Below are 22,178 nucleotides of genomic sequence, written 5' to 3'. Positions count from 1 at the left end.
AAGAAAATGTCATTTTTACAGTCAAAAGAGAAGAAAGCAGGAAAAACAGGAATGTAGACCGTTATCTCAGTAGCAAAATTTATTTTAAAAATTCAGCAAAAAGCAAAGTGCAATTGATCAGGAGCTGCAGAAGAAACCAACATACATCAGGACTTTGCATTTCTTCTTGTTTCTAACAGTCTACTACACCATGCATTGTGTGTGTGAGGCCGGCTGGGGCTGCACAGCAACTAAAACTGGCAAAGAAATGTCCCTATGGAAAAAAAGGTTGCAAGCCACCTTGCCATGATCGCAAAATCATGTGACCTCAGTAAAGCTTGTGATACTTGCAGTGTAGCCTCAGCCAAAAGCTTCAGTTTTCCTGCTACCAAGGACAGGACCCCTTGCACATTTATGTGGTTGGACTAAGGCACATAAGCCTCTCAATCTTGTCTGTTGCAGCAATTGGTCAGAACACCACGTTTCTGGGTCTGTCTGTTCATATCATAGACACAAGCAAATAACTGGTATAAATTTTAGAAAATCTGCCATCTTTTTACTGGTCACAATCATGTTAATCATGATGGCAACGATCACGAATACAAGTCCATTACAAGGAGTCATTTTTAGCATGTAAATCTGCCCTTAATGATGTTTGCGTTGTTTTTAGCAAAACGTTTCTGCTTCTACATCGTTAGTTACCAATTTGCAAGGCTGTAGGTTTGGTTTGGCTAGCTGCATAGAAAGACATAGCCATGCTGTGCTTGACATTGATCCTCAGTTGAGGTAGAGAGTGATGCATGGTAATATTCGGCCTAAACTGCAGACTGTGGTTTTTCCAAGAATTTCTCCATAATCTATTTCATAGGAAGTTGCTATTGCTTTAATATATACATAAATAGTCTGGTGTATCAGAGGAACAAGCATTAGTGAAGATCACACGTACAGGAGAGGAGTGTGAAATCAGGAAAGATGCTACTTTGGCTTCAGCGTCAATGAGGTCTATTTAGGTCAAGGTAATACAATATTTGAAGTAACACCAATGAGGAAAATACGCTCATCATAAACCCTTGCTGTCAAAACCAGATATTAGGTGGAGCTCACCAGACTGTCCTCAAACTAAACTGGATAATCTGCATGGGGATTAGGCTAGAGTATTAGAGGCACCAGGCTACAGAAGACTGCTGGTTGCTAAAATATGGATTTTGCATACAGACGCTTGTACTATAAATGTCTAGTCCATGTCAATTCAGGGCCCCGGATCGGACAAGATAACACTTACAAACGAACAATTATTACCAACTCAAATTCTGGGGCTCAACTGAACACTGGAAACCCAAGCTACATCAGACTCTATAACGCTGGGAGATAGCAAAGAGGTAGAAAGGAGGGCCACTAGTAAAACAAGTAGAGTCTTGTTTATTGTAACACAAAGAGAAAACAACAACAAAAAAATAAATAAAAACAGTATCTGATGCATTTTCGCACCAGAAAAATACTGTTGGTATAATCATGATTAAAGACTGGTTTACAGTCAGAAACGCAGAAACAGAGATTTACAGGTCCTTCTCCAAAAATTAGCATATAGTGTTAATTTTCATTATTTACCATAATGTAATGATTACAATTAAACTTTCATATATTATAGATTCATTATCCACCAACTGAAATTTGTCAGGTCTTTTATTGTTTTAATACTGATGATTTTGGCATACAACTCCTGATAACCCAAAAAACCTGTCTCAATAAATTAGCATATTTCACCCGTCCAATCAAATAAAGTGTTTTTTAATAACAAACAAAAAAACAATCAAATAATAATGTTCAGTTATGCACTCAATACTTGGTCGGGAATCCTTTGGCAGAAATGACTGCTTCAATGTGGCGTGGCATGGAGGCAATCAGCCTGTGACACTGCTGAGATGTTATGGAGGCCCAGGATGCTTCAATAGCGGCCTTAAGCTCATCCAGAGTGTTGGGTCTTGCGTCTCTCAACTTTCTCTTCACAATATCCCACAGATTCTCTATGGGGTTCAGGTCAGGAGAGTTGGCAGGCCAATTGAGCACAGTAATACCATGGTCAGTAAACCATTTACCAGTGGTTTTGGCACTGTGAGCAGGTGCCAGGTCGTGCTGAAAAATGAAATCTTCATCTCCATAAAGCATTTCAGCCGATGGAAGCATGAAGTGCTCCAAAATCTCCTGATAGCTAGCTGCATTGACCCTGCCCTTGATGAAACACAGTGGACCAACACCAGCAGCTGACATGGCACCCCACACCATCACTGACTGTGGGTACTTGACACTGGACTTCAGGCATTTTGGCATTTCCTTCTCCCCAGTCTTCCTCCAGACTCTGGCACCTTGATTTCCGAATGACATGCAAAATTTGCTTTCATCAGAAAAAAGTACTTGGAACCACTTAGCAACAGTCCAGTGCTGCTTCTCTGTAGCCCAGGTCAGGCGCTTCTGCCGCTGTTTATGGTTCAAAAGTGGCTTTACCTGGGGAATGCACGGTGGCTCTGGATGTTTCCACACCAGACTCAGTCCACTGCTTCCTCAGGTTCCCCAAGGTCTGGAATCGGTCCTTCTCCACAATCTTCCTCAGGGTCCGGTCACCTCTTCTCGTTGTACAGCGTTTTCTGCCACATTGTTTCCTTCCAACAGACTTACCATTGAGGTGCCTTGATACAGCACTCTGGGAACAGCCTATTTGTTGAGAAATTTCTTTTTGGGTCTTACCCTCTTGCTTGAGGGTGTCAATGATGGCCTTCTTGACATCTGTCAGGTCGCTAGTCTTACCCATGATGGGGGTTTTGAGTAATGAACCAGGCAGGGAGTTTTTAAAAGCCTCAGGTATCTTTTGCATGTGTTTAGAGTTAATTAGTTGATTCAGAAGATTAGGGTAATAGGTCGTTTAGAGGACCTTTTCTTGATATGCTAATTTATTGAGACAAGTTTTTATGGGTTATCAGGAGTTGTATGCCAAAATCATCAGTATTAAAACAATAAAAGACCTGACAAATTTCAGTTGGTGGATAATGAATCTATAATATATGAAAGTTTAATTGTAATCATTACATTATGGTAAATAATGAAATTTAACACTATATGCTAATTTTTTGAGAAGGACCTGTATATTACATTGCTGGATGAAATTGAAGAGGTCATTCATTTTTTAATTGCGCTGGAATAAAGTGTTTTGTTTTTTTTCCCAGAGCGCTGGGCTGCACAGCAAGTATAGCATAGTAACTAGTGCACAGTTGTGTAGGCACACAGGACAATGTGTAAGCTACGATAAAAACAAAATGTGCAGTAGGTAAATAGTAGTAATCGTACATGTACATAACATAGGGTGCTTAGTTGATAACCAACTACCCTATATTATTTTCATGCACTATTGCTATTTACTTACTGCTCATTTTGTTTTTATCCCTGCCTATGTTTGTTAATGGCCACAGTGTGAATCGGCACCTATACATTCTACTCCCACCAACATATGCTCAAGCCCATTTATTTAGTTTTACAGTATATTATCTATCTGCACATACTATTAGCATAGTATCTAGCTGTACAGTCCATCTGTTTGTACAGAAAGTGATATTCTGATTACTTTGTGTTTGCACACCAACAAAATATCAACAACAGTTTAGTAATCCCCATAGTTATGGGGGTGGAAATGGTTAATTGGATTTTATCATTGCGGGACCTATTTAGGTTTATAAAATGAAATCGGTCATGTACTATCTTAACAGCCTGGAGGAGATTCATCATGCTGGTAAATAAGCATGGTACAGTGCGGTTTATTAGTGCCGCCAACAACTGCTTTTTACTGTAAACGCCCCGACTGATTGCCATCTGACATCATTGTCTAGATGGAAAACTCCGTACAATGCATGAGATAGCCAGGGAGGATAGTTCTATGCAGTACACAGGACTGGATTATGGCGCCCCCATCTACCTCTAGACATCTACCTTATCTGGAGCCAGATCTATTGAAGCTTACTAGTGTTCAGTTCAGCCCTACAATCTAATTGATAAAGTATATTTTCAGTTCTTTCAGGTAAGATCTTATTTGTGAAGATTTCTGCTAGAACATTATCCTCCAAAGTCATTTTATAATCTGTGTGAATGTCAGATTACATTAAGATAATCATGTTTATTCTGCAACTTTAAAAAGAAACAAGGCACAACATATTCTTAGGAATACAAATGTCCTGGAAAACACTGTAGTGTTAGAAGGAATGCTTAAACCTCACACTGTACGTGAACCTGTAGTACGCTCCTAGTATTTAATAGTGACGCTCTCACTCAGGATTTTAGCTGCATTTACTGGTTATAAACAAAAAAGAAACCTATCAGCTAAAACCTTCTCCAATAATCATGGACATTAAGCTCAGAAGGGGATGGATGAATCAGCTAGGAAATGCAGTCATCTCTGGCTTACCCCTTGGAGGCACACAGGATTAGACAGGCTAAAATCTAATCTGTCCCACACTTAAGGTACCGTCACATTAAGCGACGCTGCAGCGATATAGACAACGATGCCGATCGCTGCAGCGTCGCTGTTTCGTCGTTGTGTGGTCGCTGGAGAGCTGTCACACAGACAGCTCTCCAGCGACCAACGATGCCGATATCCCCGGGTAACCAGGGTAAACATCGGGTTACTAAGCGCAGGGCCGCGCTTAGTAACCCGATGTTTACCCTGGTTACCAGTGTAAATGTAAAAAACCAAACACTACATACTTACATTCGCGTCCCCCGGCGTCCGCTTCCCTGCACTGTGTAAGCGCCGGCCCTAAAGCAGAGCGGTGACGTCACCGCTGTGCTTTGCTTTACGGCCGGCACTGACACATTCAGTGCAGGAAGCTCTGAGCAGCAGCGCGGACCCTGGGGGACGTGACAGACATCAGAGGGTGAGTATGTAGTGTTTTTTTTTTACTTTTACAATGGTAACCAGGGTAAATATCGGGTTACTAAGCGCGGCCCTGCGCTTAGTAACCCGATATTTACCCTAGTTACCATTGTAAAACATTGCTTGAATCGTTGCTTTTGCTGTCAAACACAACGATACACGCCGATCTGACGACCAAATAAAGTTCTGGACTTCTAGCTCCGACCAACGATATCACAGCAGGATCCTGATCGCTGTGTCAAACACAACGATATCCAGGACGCTGCAACATCACGGATCTCTATCGTTGTTAAGTTGTTCAGTGTGAAGGTACCTTTAAAGAGAATCTGTCACCAGATTTTTGCTACCAAATCTGTGTAATCATAATCTACAGCCTGAGATGCAGATTCCAGCAGTGTGTCACTTACTGGGCTGCTTACTGCAATTGTGATAAAATCACTTATCTGTGGGAGAGTGTTACTAGAGGACTAATAAACCTGCTGCCAAATAGTCCTCCATACGCATGAGCTCTGTATAACTCCACCCCCACCACTGGTTGGCAGCTTCCTGCCTATGCACAGTATTCGCAGAAAGCTTCCAATCAGTGGATGTGATGGGGTTATAGTGAGCTCATGAGTATGGAGGACTACATGGCAGCAGATTTACAGGTGCTCTAGTGATAATCTCCTGCTGATAAAAAGTGATATTATAAAAACTGCAGTAAGCAGCCCAGTAAGTGACATCACTGGAATCAGGGTTTCTGCCTCTATAACATGCTGCTTGTAGATGAGGTAGCAAAAACCTGGTGACAGATTCTCTTTAATTCCTAGAAAGGAAACATCAAAGGGTATTTGGCCTATGCATTACACTGTTGCTGAAAATAGGATCCACCAAATATCTGTAGTATCTACAAATACCACAGAGCTAAAATAGTGAAAAGGATTACACAGGTCAACAAAAAAAAAAAATTTTTCTGGTGTCCAAAATATTTTAATGAATTTAGGGTATTTTTGGGGTGCTGATTCTGAATATGCTATCAGTTTTGCCAGATTGGCTCAAGTTTTTGAGATTTTTGGTATCTTATTTATAGCACTTGTTGGTAAATGCGACGCATCATCGCATTAATTTCTTTGGATTAGTACTTGAACTGAGCAGTTCTCAATATAGTTTTGTGTTAATTAGTGTTCTAAAAGTTTGTTCATAGCTTGATTTTTGCACTAACTTTATGTTGTTGTCTGTTTTCCAATGAAAAGCATGAACTCATCAAGAAGAAGTTGTCTTAACGATCCAGACTCATTCTGTTACATTTGTGGTGAATACACACTGCCAAAACATAGAAGAAACATAACAGACTTCGTAAAAAAAGTGTATTTTGCCTATTTTGGGGTTATGCTTGGGGACCAAGACAAGTTTTGGGCACCACACATAGTGTGCAAAGCATGTATCGAATTATTACGAAAATGGAGCAAAGGACAAAGAAAAAGCTTCAAATTTGGTGTTCCAATGGTGTGGAGAGAGCCAAAAAATCATCATGATGACTGTTATTTCTGTGCAGTGCAAGTGCAAGGATTCAATAAGCATAAGAAACGAAAATGGGAGTAACATGGAATCTGCAAGAAGGCCTGTCCCTCATTGTGAAGATGTGCCTGTACCTGTGTTTACCATAAATAACAGTCATCATGATGATTTTTTGGCTCTCTCCACACCATTGGAACACCAAATTTGAAGCTTTTTCTTTGTCCTTTGCTCCATTTTCGTAATAATTCGATACATGCTTTGCACACTACGTGTGGTGCCCAAAACTTGTCTTGGTCCCCAAGCATAACCCCAAAATAGGCAAAATACACTTTTTTTTTTACGAAGTCTGTTATGTTTCTTCTATGTTTTGGCAGTGTGTATTCACCACAAATGTAACAGAATGAGTCTGGATCGTTAAGACAACTTCTTCTTGATGAGTTCATGCTTTTCACTGGAAACAGACAACAACATAAAGTTAGTGCAAAAATCAAGCAATGAACAAACTTTTAGAACACTAATTAACACAAAACTATATTGAGAACTGCTCAGTTCAAGTACTAATCCAAAGAAATTAATGAGATGATGTGTCGCATTTACCAACAAGTGCTATAAATAAGATACCAAAAATCTCAAAAACTTGAGCCAATCTGGCAAAACTGATAGCATATTCAGAATCAGCACCCCAAAAATACCCTAAATTCGATGAAATATCTTTGGCACCAAAAATGCTGTTGACCAGTGTTATAGGGACTGAGATGCAGGAGCAAAGTCCTGGTAGTTAGTGGCTCTCTTGAAACTTTAAAGGGAGGCAATCATCAGAAAATGACATTTAAATCAGGTTAGTTTGTTACATTTACATTTTTTTTTCATATTAAAATCTTCATTAAAAGTCCTGAAATTTTCACACTGGGGCTTTTTAAGACTATAAATTTCTGTCCAGTCAGGATTAGTTTCCAGGACTTCATATGAGTAGAGGCAGGATTACACAACGGGGAAAACCTCTGTAAACAGCTGATTACACAGGATACAGCTATCACAGTAAGTGATGTCACAGCTGACCCTGTGCCCACTCCCTTCATAATGTGTTATTTCCTGACACAAATGGAATCTGGACCAAAAAAATAAAAGTCTAGTGGCTGGTGTGAAACCTGCAAGATTTCTATTTATTTTTAATACAGATGTGTTATTATTAAAAAAAAACAAAAAGCATTTAACCCATGAACAAGAAATCAATAATTTTCTGATTATAACTTCTTTTTAAATGAATGTCCTTTTCATGATACAACGTACAAGTAATGGGGCTGTAAACTCTTTCTCCTAAGCATTTAGATAGGCTGTCTGGGCTGATGACATTCGTGTCCCGTCAGCTCCGGGGGCGGCGGGATGTAAAGCTGAATAGCACTCATTCTCACACAAGGGAGCTGCGCCGTGATCTCCATTCACTGCTTACATGTGACTGTCGGCGGTGATGGATGTTAGACCCCCCAACAATCTGATATTGATGTCCCATCCTGTAGATATTTCAGATAGACTTGGCACACACGTGATGGAATGCTTGTGAAAGTTTTAATTTTAAGGAGAGTACATACACTAGACGTTTCGGTCATAGACCTTCATCAATGTACCTCACTTAGAGATTTGCTTCTTAATAGATTTTAGGAGATTTTAACCCCTATTAAATGTCTGGATCAGCTCTGCATGTGAGCCATATATGGCGCGAGAGAGGTGTAATCCGGACGCGGCATCCACCGCTTGTCCTGAATGTACATGTACATTCAGGACAAGCGGTGGATGCCGCGTCCGGATTACACCTCTCTCGCGCCATATATGGCTCACATGCAGAGCTGATCCAGACATTTAATAGGGGTTAAAATCTCCTAAAATCTATTAAGAAGCAAATCTCTAAGTGAGGTACATTGATGAAGGTCTATGACCGAAACGTCTAGTGTATGTACTCTCCTTAAAATTAAAACTTTCACAAGCATTCCATCACGTGTGTGCCAAGTCTATCTGAAATACTATACGGTTTGGGCACCTACTTGTGCACCACTATCAATAGTAGTGCCTACGGCTATCTCCCATCCTGTAGATACGCCATCAGTATCATTAGCACAGATAATCCCTTTAAATCTATGGTCTCTCAACAATATAAAAATGCAGTCTGCTGGAAACTCAGCCGGTACTGACGGGGTACGCCCGGGGTGACTATACATTTCCCCTGTAGTAGTCTCTCTGAGGGAAACGGCACATTACATGCCAGTGATTCATATGATGGGCCAGTGATTCTCATCTGCTCCTATAGTGCACCTCCCATTTCTGGCTCTCACAGGGGGTACAGGAAAGTTAGTGCTCCTATAATGTGACTTGAGTCCTGTTGTTGATATTTGCTAAAACAGGTTGACGCAAATGTATAAATTCAGCCCTTGTTTGTTAGTCATCATTTCGGTCAGACTAGTGAGCCTTTGGTATGGGATATTCCAGGGTGTCCTCTGAATGCATTTACCAAACTGGGAAAACAACTTTTAGCAACATTGACATGAAGGCACATGAAGGGTGCAGTCAGCTCTGAGAAATCAGCGACCGAGCCCGATCCCGTCTGTCCATCTGCTCTTCTGTGTATGAAGTGAAGAGCATTCATTTCTCCTAAATGTGCCTCACACTGCCTATCGGTCAAAGGTAACGTTGGTCAGCCATCATCTCTTATAGGTATCAAAGCATTGACTATTTCATGCTGAAAGCGGAGTGTGCAGCATAGAGGGTGTAGCACGTGCATCCGTGGGTAATCATGGGCACTGGCCCCGGATTAGAGCTCTGAATTACTTCACAGTAAAGGGTTAACATTGCCATTGTGCTTCAGTAAGAGGTTTGTAGGAGAATTCATAGTTGTAGGATCAGGAAAACGACCCCCCCCCCCCACCAACGTGAGAAAGCGGACCACCCCTGCCTCTTCACGCCTGGGTCCAGAAGGTAAGAAACCAGCGATAGAGCATGAAGAGGAGAAGCATAAGGGTGCAGTAGAAAACCCCAAAGCCCAGGAGGTGGGAGGAAAGAGCAGGTGCACGTGAGCCGTCTCCAAAGGAGAGGAGACTTTCCAGAGTCCCCGAAACGCTGCAGAGGTTTAGCTGGAGAATGTCTGAAGGGAGACAAACTTTGTCCTGTCCAGAGTGGGGTCAGCAGGAAGGGAAAAACAGAAAGCAGAGTCAGTCATGCAAACACCATCATGCAGTTAGACAAGAGTACGAGACAAAGGGAAGGGTAGAAAATGGACATAATGAAGCAGTTAGGCTATGTGCACACGTAGGAAAAGAGGGGCTGAATTTTCTGCACAAAATCCGCAGCTCCTGGCAGAATCCGCAGCCGCGGATTTGCCGCGGTTTTTATGCAGATTTTGTGTGGTTTTTATGCAGAATTGATGCGGATTTTGTGCGGATTTTCAGCGGTTTTTGCCACTGCGGATTTTTATCATGGAGGGGTGCAGAAATGCTGCAGATCTGCACAAAAGAAGTGACATGCACTTCTTTGAAATCCGCAGCAATTCCACACTGATTTTTCCACACAGCTATTTTTTTTTCCCATTACTTAACAATGTACTGTACATCACAGTGCAGATCTGCAGCGTTTCTGCGTGGAAAAATCCGCTGCGGATCGGCAGCAAATCCGCATCGTGTGCACACAGCCTTAATGTTCTCTCCCCGGGTATATCCCATATGGAAACATTGGTGTTAGAGAAGAAGAAATGAAGACCTATAATTCTGATAACTCCTTAGACCTTTACTGAGGAGTATAACAAATGTCCAATCAGACATCAGAAGTATCTAGAAATTTTACAGCTATGCCCATTGGATTACACGGCTCCAAACTGACTTTGTGGCTTGTTCTCCACATTATCGAGGCTGAACAGATTACAATTGGTGATAAGTGAACATGCTTGGATAAGGTGGTATAGGATAAGAGGTTACCCCGCATGCTCGTGTGCTGAGTGTCCTCGAATAATATGTTCGAGTCCCTGCGGCTGCATGTCTCACATCTGTTAGACAGCCATAACATATGAAGGGATTGTCTAACAAACAGGCTATCTATCCCTGCATGTGTTGTGGTTGTCAATCAGCCACGAGACATGCAGCCGCAGGGACTCGAATATATTTTTCAAGCACACCGAGGACACTCAGTTAGCACCCGAGCATGCCCTGATAACACCTTATCTGAACACGTTCGCTCATCACTCGTTACAATCTATCCTGACAATCTTGCTCCAGTTTTGTACCAAACACCTTGCAGGAGACTACAAATCAAGGAGCAGATAGTAGATGGGCAGAAATATTTTCTGGAAAGCCTCAGGGAGTTTGAGATAAAAGTCCAATGTGGCTCAGATGCAATGGCCTATTTTCTAGAGTGAACTCTACAACTCCACCATAAGAATGGCACCTTCCATGGTTAAAGAAGAATACACTGCTGCCAAGGGCAACGTTAACTCACAATGGCAGATTGAAAACACATTACAAAAAAGAAATGGAAAGATGTAGATGTCGCAATGGAAAACAAAATGTTATAACAGAATGTGAGAAGAAAGTAAAGTTGTACTTATTTGTTCATGTATGTTAAGATAGACTATAGCAGGCAGCCACAGAAAATGGCTGCAAAAAAAAAAAGGCATGCATGACGTGTAGTTTTAAAATAACACAAAAAGTGAATGTAATGTTGTGTTCTCATACAGCAGAGACCTAATGGCAGCGTTTTCTTACCTGGGGAACGCCAATTTTTTTGCAGGCTTCCAAGAAGTTTTCAACATTTCTCCTGCATTTTGCCATTTTGAGCTTAGGCTATGGAAGACAGACAATGACTGTTACTGGGGAAAGCACAACACTTATTTTCCATTTTTTTAGGATAAGACAATATCAGCATACTTACAACAGCAGGTGAGGGAACATGTATGCTCGGCACCGACCTTGGCCGAACATGATTGGCTAAATGACACAACACCACGCCATCGGTGAGAGCCGCTCCTAAGTCAGTGGGAAGTGATACCTTTAACCGCGATTCAATATTCTAAGGGGGGAAAAAAGGAAAACTTTAAAATTAAAGCAGTTATGTGCGAGCTTTTACAGTTTGGAGCAGTTGGCAAGACATGTTGGAGACCGCACTATTGAGTATTGAGACCACTACAATGATGTGTGCCTTGTGGAGGGTTCACTGACTGCATTCTAGCTCTATTTTTCTGCCTGCATCGAGGCAGCAGTTCCAAGCCCGAATAGTGGATGTAATACAGATAAGAAAATTTAGCTGTAATATGTTCAAGGGAACTTTGCTTTATTCTTTCTTGAAATAAAACAATGAAAAAAAAAAAGGAGCACTGTCTTTAAAAAAAATAATGTTGCCCATCCAGTATCTCTATGGGCCACTGCGTGTCCGTCAACAACAACCGCCATTTGTAATGGGTTTTTCTCACAAGGAACTAAAAGCTCAGTCTGGGAAAAAAAAAATGATCATTTGGTTAGATTCTATTTTGTAAGTGTCAAACTTACAGTCTTGCTTTAAGAGCGAGTCCTAAAAACATTTATCAGTTATCCAAAACATATATGAGTTCAAAATTCTTTAAGTCTTTAAATGACATTTTGAAAGTTATGCACCATTATGGACAGCCAGTGTCAGCCGTGAGGGACTGGGAGCACGCTAAGATTTTTGCTTATAAATCTACCATTTTGAACTAAGTGAAGGCAGTGATTTCTGTCTTGGAGGCCTACATATAGGGCAATTCCCTCAGTAAAGTTCTGAAGGCATTATCTGTGGTGATAGATCTTCTGGTGCAATAACACGTTTCATTCTTGCAATGTTTTGACATGTGGAAGTATGAGGATGTTATAATGGCAGAGATCTGGTTCTAGAGACTAATTACACGCAAGTTGTCCACATGTGCTGAGCTTTGAAGGACTGTATTCCCTAGGCCTAGGTCTGCGGAGTGTGTTAGTTAATATTGTGCCGTTAAGAGTCTCACATCCGACCAAGAGAACTTCAGTTTGGCCAAGGTACTGTTTTCGCCGGCGGACATTTATTCAGTAGCTCAGGTAAGCGGTAGGATGACAAGCTAATGAGGTGCTCTGCCTGTTAGGAAGGAGCTAAACTACTGAAGACCTGTGCCATCAGTTGCACAGAGCTGTTTAAAGGGGTTAAAAAGATTTAAAGGGACTCTGTCACCTGAATTTAGCAGGATATGTAAATGCCCTGTGTCCTGTCCCTCAGTTGGGCAAAGCATACTGCACTTGCGCGAGGCAAAATTGCATTGCGCACGCAGGAACTACGGAGGAAACCTACTCAAATTCAAGAAAATATTGCGGACAGCGGGGAAGGAAGGGGTGAATGAAAGAAGAGGAAACACCGCCCATCGGACCGGACACAGGGCATTTACATAGCCCGCCAAATTCAGGTGACAGAATTTAATGTATTAATTGATGGGAGTGTAGCTACTGGGACCAGCAACGATCAGCAGAACGGGGATCTTTTATGCCCATTAGAGTGGAATGGCTGTGCACTTGCTCAACCGATGCTCCATTAATTCCCCATAGAGCAGAAGAGAACAGCGCCTGGCTTTTTCAGATTTATGATCCCAGATTGCAAAGGATCATATATGCCAAGAGCTGATGGCATCTAGTGTGAAAATAACAGCTTTCTTTAACATTTCCTGGTAAGGCAGGTTAGAGACAGGTCTGTGGCAACAGATGGCATCTAGGTCAATGGAGGATAAGAGACATTACGACTTATTGCAATCTTTGCTCCACATCTTTTATTGAACCTCCGCATGTAGCGTCGGTGCCATGTAGTATAGTAGTTAGTTTTGCAGTTACAAACCTTTCTGAGTAGATCGGAGACATCCAATTCCTCTTGCCTAATTGTAGAGCTTGTACAATCGCTAGAAGCAGGAGGAGGGGTGTTACCTGTTAACAGAAGACAATGTAGAAATCACTACTACAATCTGACATATCTGATTACCATTGTCAAAACCAGTAGCCATCTGGTACAAATTCAATGTGCTTTTTCCACAGTAGTAAAATGGCAGAAGCTCGATTCTTCACAAATGAATACAAAATTTGTAAAATTGAAATATAAATATTGTGTTTTACAATGTATGGGTGATAGAATTTTTTTCTCCTCTTATCTGCATACGGATTCAGAACTGCAACCTTTAAGACTAAGGGACTTTTCGGATTACGTTTTCTCCTTACGTCGGACCTCTGTCTTGCAAAATTTGGGCCAAATATGCCTCCTGGAGTCGGATGGCTATAAATGTAAACGAGCTCTCACACTTACTTCTCTTGACTTCTTCTCGAACAGCGGCCCGGAATAAGAAGCTTTCTGGACGCTGAGGGGAGCATCGATATGATGTAGCAGATGCTGGCGAGGACAAATGTACTGCAAAAAATGTTTTTCACAGATTTCAATCACAATTGCAAAGATAATGTTCACTGATTACATCGCACGTACGCATTTATCTTGCACGTAAACAGTTTTATTTCCTATGTTTACCATTAATGCTAGAGTGCACAAAAACTACTATTGTGTACTACATAACCAAATTCAGGGGTGCACAACAGACTAACTGTGCTTGAGCCCATGAACAACCTTCCAGGAGAAAAGAGAATCGCAGCTTGCGCTATTCTGGTGCAGAACAATATGTATAATGGCAAGAAGCGTTGTTTTACAGAGCAGAATAGTGCATTTACGTGCAATGCGGAACACTAGACAGATCTGCACAAAGAACCCAATTATTACAACAGCCATGTGATCCAGGCCTTACAAGAATTTGGGGGGACTGCAGCATGAAAGATCCCCCAAGATCCCCAAGGCTAGCCTAAAGCTCCATTGGAATTAATACCAAAGCTACAATACAGAAAAAACAAACGTATCAAAAAGGAAGCCTAGCACTCCGGTGAAAGCTCAGACCGAGTGCTGCATGGAACCTACTTTATAGTTATTGGTGTTTGTTCACTAATAGGACAACCCCTTCAAATAAATGTTTGGCCCCGATAAAATAAGAAAAACATTTCTGCCTTTTGTGGTGAGGTCAACTTCAATTTCATATAAACAGTCCCTCACACTCACATGTACCCTCGCAGGTACAATTCAGAATGAACTTACCAGTCTGAGAAGTGGGTGAAATGGGAGTCAGCGATGACCTCTCATCACTCTGTTAAAAGTAAAAAAAAAAAAAAAGTAGAATAAATGGCATTCTTATGATAAAGTGAAAGACCAAGAAAAGGAACAAGGACGTAACACCATGCATGGGGTAACACCAGCTACTAAACTGCTGTCACTGAAGCCAATATACATAGAGAGCTTAGAAGGGAACCGATCAGGTCCCCTGACTGTCCCCAAACACTACTGTCACAGTGTGGGTGCAGATTTCTTTCATCTAAGGAGGCATTTTATGTGCTAACACTGCAGTGTTTGAAGCTTTGTTTTGCAGCGGAAAACAGGCATAGATCAGGGGGGAATCTTCCCCTGTGCTGGTCCTACGTTGGATCTGCTAATCAATCCTCCTTGTACGTGATGGACCTTCCTCCGTAACAGTCCTACCAAATAGAGGGGAGCATGAAGGGTGTCACTTAAGTCCAGGGAACAGCGTTTGGAAGATATCGAGACGGGACCAATAGAGGGAAGAGATGTCGCACTGGACTAGTCCTGATCTGATATGTGACACTGCAGAATAAAAGTTCATTCTTCAAACATCCAGTGTTAGAAAACTCATAAAACACCTATTCAGAAACCTTCAGGCATACCTCTGAAGCAGTGCTTGGGGACAGTCAGGATCTCTTTACAGTTATGGCACCAGAAGAAAGATTATCACAACTAGTTTTCAGTATCAGTCATTGTAAGGACTGAAAGTCTTTATATAGTCATGGCCAAAAGCTTTCGAGACCGACACAAATTTTATTTTTGACAAAGTCTGCTGCTTCATTGTTTTTAGATCTTTTAGTGAGAGGTTTCTATGGTTCCTGGTTCCTGAAGTATGTATAACCATCAGCATTTCATACGTTTTTAAGCTTTTATTAACAAACACACCAAGTATATGCAGAGACTCAATAATTAGCGTTCACCCTTATTTTCCAAGACTTCTTGCCCTTTGCCCTTGCAGCTGGATATCCGCTTCTGGGCCATTCCTGACTGATGCCCATTCTAACTTAATCAGTGCTTTGGAGTTTATCACAATTCTCGGGTTTTTGTTTTTACACCCGCTTTTTAAGGATTCACCACAATTTCTCAATTGGATTAAGATCTGGGGAATTTCCAATCTACTGACCCAAAATCAATGTTTTATTCACCATGCCACTTTATCGTCACTTTTGCCTTGTGGCATTGTGCTCCATCACGCTAGAAAAAGCATTGTTCATCACCAAATTGCTTCTGGATGATTGGGAGAAATCACTCTTGGAGGAGGTTTGGTTCCCATTCTTTTTTTCTTGACAGTGTTTTTAGGCTAAATTGTAAGTCCATTCCCTTGGATCAAAAGCAACCGCACACATGAATGGTCTTAGGATGCTTTACTACAGGCATGACACATGGATCATGGTAACGCTCACCTTTTGTTCTCTGGACAACCATTCATCCAGATGTCCCAAACAGTCTAAAGGAAGCTTCAGGAGAGAAAATAACTTTACCCCAATCCTCTGCAGGCCAATCCCTGTTCTTCTTGCTGAAGGTCAGATTGCTCTTTAAGTTTTCTTGGAGAGGAATGGCGTCTTTGATGCCATTCTGGACATGGACAAGCCTCTTATACCCTTTGCCTCACTGCGTTCAGAAGACTACTGCTATTCTTGAGCGAGCATTGCATGTTGAACAGATCCCGTAGAGGAAACCCCTTTAGAAGATGGTCATGGATGGACTTTCTTGGGCACCTTGAAGCCTTATTTACAGAAACTAAACTCCTCTTTGAAGCTTTTGATGATCCAATGAATGGTTGATGTAGGGCCAATCTTACAAGCAGCCTGACCGGTGAAGCCTTTTAATGCAATGCTGCCTGCATGTATCTCCTTGCAGGGAACCATGGTTAACAGAAGACAATGATTTTGAGCACTGCCCACTTTTAAAGCAACCAGTCTGCTCTTACCATTCAATCAGCATGAAGAGTGATATCAGCTAACTTCTCTGAAACTAACGAGACGATCACTGCAGTGATGTAAGCAGGTCATTTTGTGGCAGGCCTGAAATTCGTGGAAATGTGGTTTTTGTGATTAAGTTAATCTTCAAAGCAAGAAAATAGTCTTCTCTTTTTTTTTTAAGTTCATCTGATCATTCTTAATAATCTAATAATAAAAGGAATCTGCCAGAAAATATTTGCTATGTAATCTGAGAGCAGCAAGCTGTAGGGGCTAGAAGCCTGATTCCAACGAATCACTTACTAGGTTGTGTAAGTTGTGCTTTGCGGTTTCAATAAAATCAGTGTGTTACCAGCAGGAGATTAGCAGTACAGGACTAGATATCTCATGCCTTCTAGTCAACTTCTCTGTTTAACACCCCCCCCCCCACACACACACACACCACTGATTGACTGCTTTCTGTGTACACTGTGCATAGGCAGAAAGCTGCTAGTGGTGTGTGCAGAGCTATACAGATCTCCGTATTTGAACCCTGCTATATCTGCAGCAGAGAAAAGGGTTTCAAAATGACAGCATGCAAACTAGCAAGTGACATTGCTGGAGTCAGGGTCTCAGCCCTTACATCATGCTGCTCTCGGATTAAATAGAAAAACCTGGTGACAGATTCCCTTTATGTGTAATGCTACTATAAATGCTGAATCGGCAAACTTTGTGAAAACATTTGTGTCAGTCTCAAAACGCAGCGGAATTTATATCAGACGGATTGCTTACAGCTCCCTGGTATTTTGTGTTGCCGGTCTTCCTATACACAACACTCTCCTGGGTCAATGGAAGCAGTGCAGCAGCAGCTATGTCCCTATGACCCCTCCGTAACCACCACAAGTCCTGCTGTCTGAACACATACATGTTACAGGACACTTTCATGAATCTCAATAGTGAACGTTACACTGACCCATGGAGGCAGGAGATGACCAAAACCCCAGTAATGGCATGCTTTATTCACCTGCAGGTGGCTTCCTGGCCTCCTTTTAATGGTATTGGTGTTATTGTCAACCTCAAAGAAAAAATGAGGCTCAAAGCCATTCTGCCAGCAGGAGGAAGAAGACAGAAGAGGAGAGACAGAAACAGTGTGGCTCAAATGAAAGCAATCGAGAGAAAACATCATCTTGCAGCGCGCACCCACGAGAACAGGCAGCCAAGTGCATGCGGAGATTAGAGAGCAGAAAGCACAGCAACGATTACTGAATGGAGACAAATGGGTGGTCAGATCTCATTTATACAAGATGAAGAGCAGTTATCAGGAAGCACAGCCACAGAAGAGAGACCGTCCTGATTACACGGCAAAGCATTTTTTAGATTTGACTATTCTCGTTACCAATACAAAATAAAACAGCTGAGCACATAATGTATTTCAGTGGAACAAATGTTTTCGCTCGGAATCAGCATCGGCCTCCATATAATCCATGCACAACACAACTCGCTGCATTTTCTCATGTTACAAAGACGAAAGATCAAAGACCAGACCGATTAAAGAAAAAATATATACCTATATTTGGACACCTAATGAATCACATCACTTCATAATTACTGATATATGGAATGAAAATTAAAAAAAAACAAAAAAAAACAAAACAAAACACTTTTCAAAACATTTACCATCTATCATTTTCCACCATCACAATAGGGCAATACTGCCAGAGAAATAAGAGGGTGAGCTAGATGGTAGAGCTCGCCTTAGGATCCGCGGCTGAAGGAGAAATTCTGCCAGCAATTCACTTTAGTGGAGAGATCACGGGACCTGGGCTGCGCTTGTGGAACAAGCCGTGATGGTATACAACTAAGGTTTTTATTCACACCAATGCACTTCTGGCCGGAAAGGTGCCTTTTTCAAGGTAAAAAAATCTAATGGCTTTTTACCTTGAAGGCACCAGTCGGGGGCCAAAATGCGTTGGTGTGAATAAAAAAACTCAATTGTATACCACAAGGCAAATGCAGCCTAGGTCCCATCTTCATCGCCTTTAGCTACAAGACTATAGCTGGTAGACATGTGGAAAGAATGGTGATTGACTATGTTCACCGACACAGAAGGACAACCCTGACAAACAGCAAAGCAGAGCGCTTGGCTACTTCCGTCACTGGCCCAGATCTCAAACACAGAGAACACTCTTTTACCTAAATATAAGGTACTTGCAGGACAAATGGGTGCAGATTGTCAAAGGCTACAAATCTGCTAACTTTCTGATGAGGTTGAATAGTTTTGCAATTAGGTCAAAGCTAAATCATCTATTCTCTAAACGCTAAGAGCCATCATCCCGAACATCCTTCTAATCACTTGAATAAACCATTATCTTAATTTCTGCATTGCCTAAAACCTAAATTATACATTCTGTATCCAGATCTGATGCTTCCAGATAATTAGAGAATGTATTTTTTCAATTTGCTGGCACTAAAAAGGTTGTAAAGTCTCTGGGACACATCAGCCACGTGGATTAAGGCAAACATTACCAACCTTACAGTCTGGAAGAGATTGCTCTTCAAAAATGGCACAATCTTGGATACAAAGATATGAAAAGCCTATGAAACCTGTTCTTCCCAGCAGATCGATAGTTCAACAAGACACATTTAATTGTTCTTTTCCCCATTTTTTAGCACATTAAATGATAAAGTGAATAGTATCATTCAAAACCACAACTCGTTCAGTAGATTCCAAGAGTTCATCTTTTAATTCACAAATATCTGAGTCAATTTCACGGTTTTACTTTTAGATATTTTTTTAAATATGTAGTTACTAGTGATACAAATCTCTACATAACCATCGTTTTCTGTTTAGCTGTGTCCATGACACAGGCACTAGCACTTGGTCGAGCATGCATGTGTTCTAAATATTAGGAGGGGAGTAGGCCACCAATCCCCACCTCTGTTGGCATATTTTCCACTATAGGCCAGGTTCCCATGATGAATATTTTGTGCATTTTTTTCTGCACCAAAGAAAACTTTTTTGAAATTCTCATGCCTACTGAGCTGTAATCAACACAGAGAAAATTAACCTATGGTACTTTTTTTTTTAAAAGGGAACCTGTCACCCCCAAAATCGAAGGTGAGCTAAGCTCACCGGCATCAGGGGCTTATCTACAGCACTCTGGAATGCTGTAGATAAGCCCTCGATGTATCCTGAAAGAGGAGAAAAAGACGTTAGATTATACTCACCCAGGGGCGGTCCTGGTCCGGTTCTGGTCCGATGGGCGTCGCGGTCCGGTCCGGGGTCTTCCATCTTCTTACGATCACGTCCTCTTCTTGTCTTCACTCTGCGGCTCTGACGCAGGTGTACTCTGTCTGCCCTGTTGAGGGCAGAGCAAAGTACTGCAGTGCGCAGGAGCTGGGAAAAGTCAGAGAGGCCCGGTGCCTGCACAATGCAGAACTTTGCTCTGCCCTCAACAGGGCAAAGTACGCCTGCGCCGGAGCTGCGGCGTGAAGACAAGAAGAGGACGTTATCGTAAGAAGATGGGAGGCCCCGGACCGCGACGCCCATCAAACCAGAACCGGACAGGGACCGCCCGCCCAGGTGAGTATAATCTAACCTCTTTTTCTCATCTTTCAGGTTACATCGGGGGCTTATCTACAGCATTCCAGAATGCTGTAGATAAGCCCCTGATGCCGGTGGGCTTAGCTCACCTTCCATTTTGGGGGTGACAGGTTCCCTTTAACTCTGCAGCATGTCAATTTCTCTTGTGATAAATATGCTTTATATTTGCAAATTTTGCCCACAGACTTGAATGATATGTGGAAAATTCACATGTAAAAAATGCACATAGGATTTCAGTGCATTAACACAGTGAAAATGCAATCAAAACGTATGTAATCCGCACTATCAAAGTTTTTCCAAAGCTCAGCAACTCAGTAAATATATACCGTATAAACTTGAGTATAAGCCGACCTGAGTATAAGCCGAGGCACCTAATTTTGCCATGGAAAACTGGGTAAGCTTATTGACTCCAGTATAAGCCGGGTATGTATTGTCCCCCCATCCTGCCCTGCTATGCATGGCTCCCCCCATCCTGTCCTGGTATGTGTTTGTCCCCTGTTGTATGCATGGCTCCCCCAGTCCTGCATGGCTTAAACTACCCCCCCCAACCCCCCCCCCCCGTCCCATCGCTGTATGCACGGCTCACCGCTCACTTATTGTGTGGCAATTTACTGCTATTATGGAGTTTTAATCATGAAATTAGATGATTTTGTATTATATTTTTTTGCCTGTTGAGATACCCGCTGATAAATTTTAGTGATTGCAATTCCTTTTTCATTCCTGTACTATTCATGAATTTTTCTCACCTATAATTATAGGTTTGGAATAGGGCAGTGAGGGATAGCCCACGGTGGGTGGGGGCGCCAACCTCCACAGCTAGGCAAAGGCAATATAGTCCTAGTGTAGGGTATCTTGCAGGTTAGTCTATTATTAGGTCGCATATTTCGGTATATTTATATACTTTTTCACTGGGTTGGTGGTTTTTATTGTAATATTAAAAGTTAATTTTTAATGGAAGTATATGTTCACACACTGGAGTGGATGGGTAACCAGTGTAATGCATACCTCCCAACTTTTGAAGACGGGAAAGAGGGAGCAAATTTTAGGCCATGCCTCTGACCACACCCATTCATAATTAGTCACACCCATATCCACGTCCCAACCACACCCATTTAGCACTGCTGATCACACTGTTTCATATACAATAATTATTAACAAAAAAATATGGCAACACATGATGCCCCATACTGTATAATGGCCACACATGATGCTCCATACTGTATAATGACCGCACATGATGCTCCATACTGTATAATGGCCACACATGATGCTCCATACTGTATAATGACCGCACATGATGCTCCATACTGTATATTGGCTGCACATGATGCTCCGTGCTGTATAATGACCGCACATGATGCTCCATACTGTATAATGACCGCACATGATGCTCCATACTGTATATTGGCTGCACATGATGCGCCATACTGTATAATGGCCACACATGATGCTCCATACTATATAATGACCGCACATGACGCTCCATACTGTATAATGGCCACACATGATGCTCCATACTGTATAATGGCCCCACATGATGCTGCGTACTGTATAACGGCCACACATGATGCTCCATACTGTATAATGGCCATTGGCCACACATGATGCTCCATACTGTATAATGATCCCACATGATGCTTAATACTGTATAATGACCCCCCCCCTCCTGTATGCATGGCTCACATTCCCCCTCCCCCTGTATGCATGGCTCATATTTCACCCCCCTGTATGCATGGCTCATATTCCCCCCACTGTATGCATGGCTCATATCCCCCCCTGTATGCATGGCTCATATTCCCCCCCTATGCATGGCTCATATTCCCCCCCCTGTAGGCATGGCTTCTCCACCCCCCCCACGCTCCCATCTTGAATGCCGTCCTCCTTCATCCCCCCTACCCTGTCCCTCCATCCCTCATACTTACCTGTTCCTCACCGCGCGGCCATCCCTCTCGCTCTGTCCCGACTCCCGGATCAGCAGTGCACCTTCTTCATGCGTGAGCGGTCATGTGATACCGCTCATTATAGGTCATGAATATGCGCATATTCATGACCTATAATGATCGGTACCACGTGACCGCTCATTCAGGAGCGCTGCAGAAGCCGGAACCATGCATCG

General features: G+C 42.2%; 2 protein-coding genes across 6 annotated transcripts in view; one reads left to right on the top strand and one right to left on the bottom strand.

Annotated features, from left to right (window-relative positions):
- Window positions 1-22,178, bottom strand: part of LRCH3 (leucine rich repeats and calponin homology domain containing 3) — a 116,162-nt gene that overhangs the window by 4,871 nt on the left and 89,113 nt on the right. For 2 of the 5 annotated variants that reach the window (XM_077290159.1, XM_077290161.1), the window contains 6 exons: window positions 14,522-14,570; window positions 13,694-13,795; window positions 13,235-13,320; window positions 11,300-11,437; window positions 11,134-11,211; window positions 9,189-9,546 (listed from right to left, as the gene is read on the bottom strand). In XM_077290159.1, the coding sequence (XP_077146274.1) occupies window positions 9,340-9,546; window positions 11,134-11,211; window positions 11,300-11,437; window positions 13,235-13,320; window positions 13,694-13,795; window positions 14,522-14,570 (660 nt within the window). In that variant the 3' untranslated portion in view covers window positions 9,189-9,339. Of the gene's footprint in view, window positions 1-9,188; window positions 9,547-11,133; window positions 11,212-11,299; window positions 11,438-13,234; window positions 13,321-13,693; window positions 13,796-14,521; window positions 14,571-17,482; window positions 17,564-22,178 lie in introns of those variants that run through there. The other 3 variants (XM_077290163.1, XM_077290162.1, XM_077290160.1) reach the window with 2 other exon arrangements.
- The window catches only part of DRC9 (dynein regulatory complex subunit 9), a 115,745-nt gene that overhangs the window by 48,889 nt on the left and 44,678 nt on the right, over window positions 1-22,178 (top strand). The window lies entirely within an intron of this gene.

The sequence above is a fragment of the Ranitomeya variabilis genome, chromosome 2, assembly GCF_051348905.1.
Source record: "Ranitomeya variabilis isolate aRanVar5 chromosome 2, aRanVar5.hap1, whole genome shotgun sequence".
Lineage (NCBI taxonomy): Eukaryota > Metazoa > Chordata > Amphibia > Anura > Dendrobatidae > Ranitomeya > Ranitomeya variabilis.
Note: the sequence above shows the minus strand (reverse complement) of the source record. Positions and strands in the feature narration are given on the sequence as shown.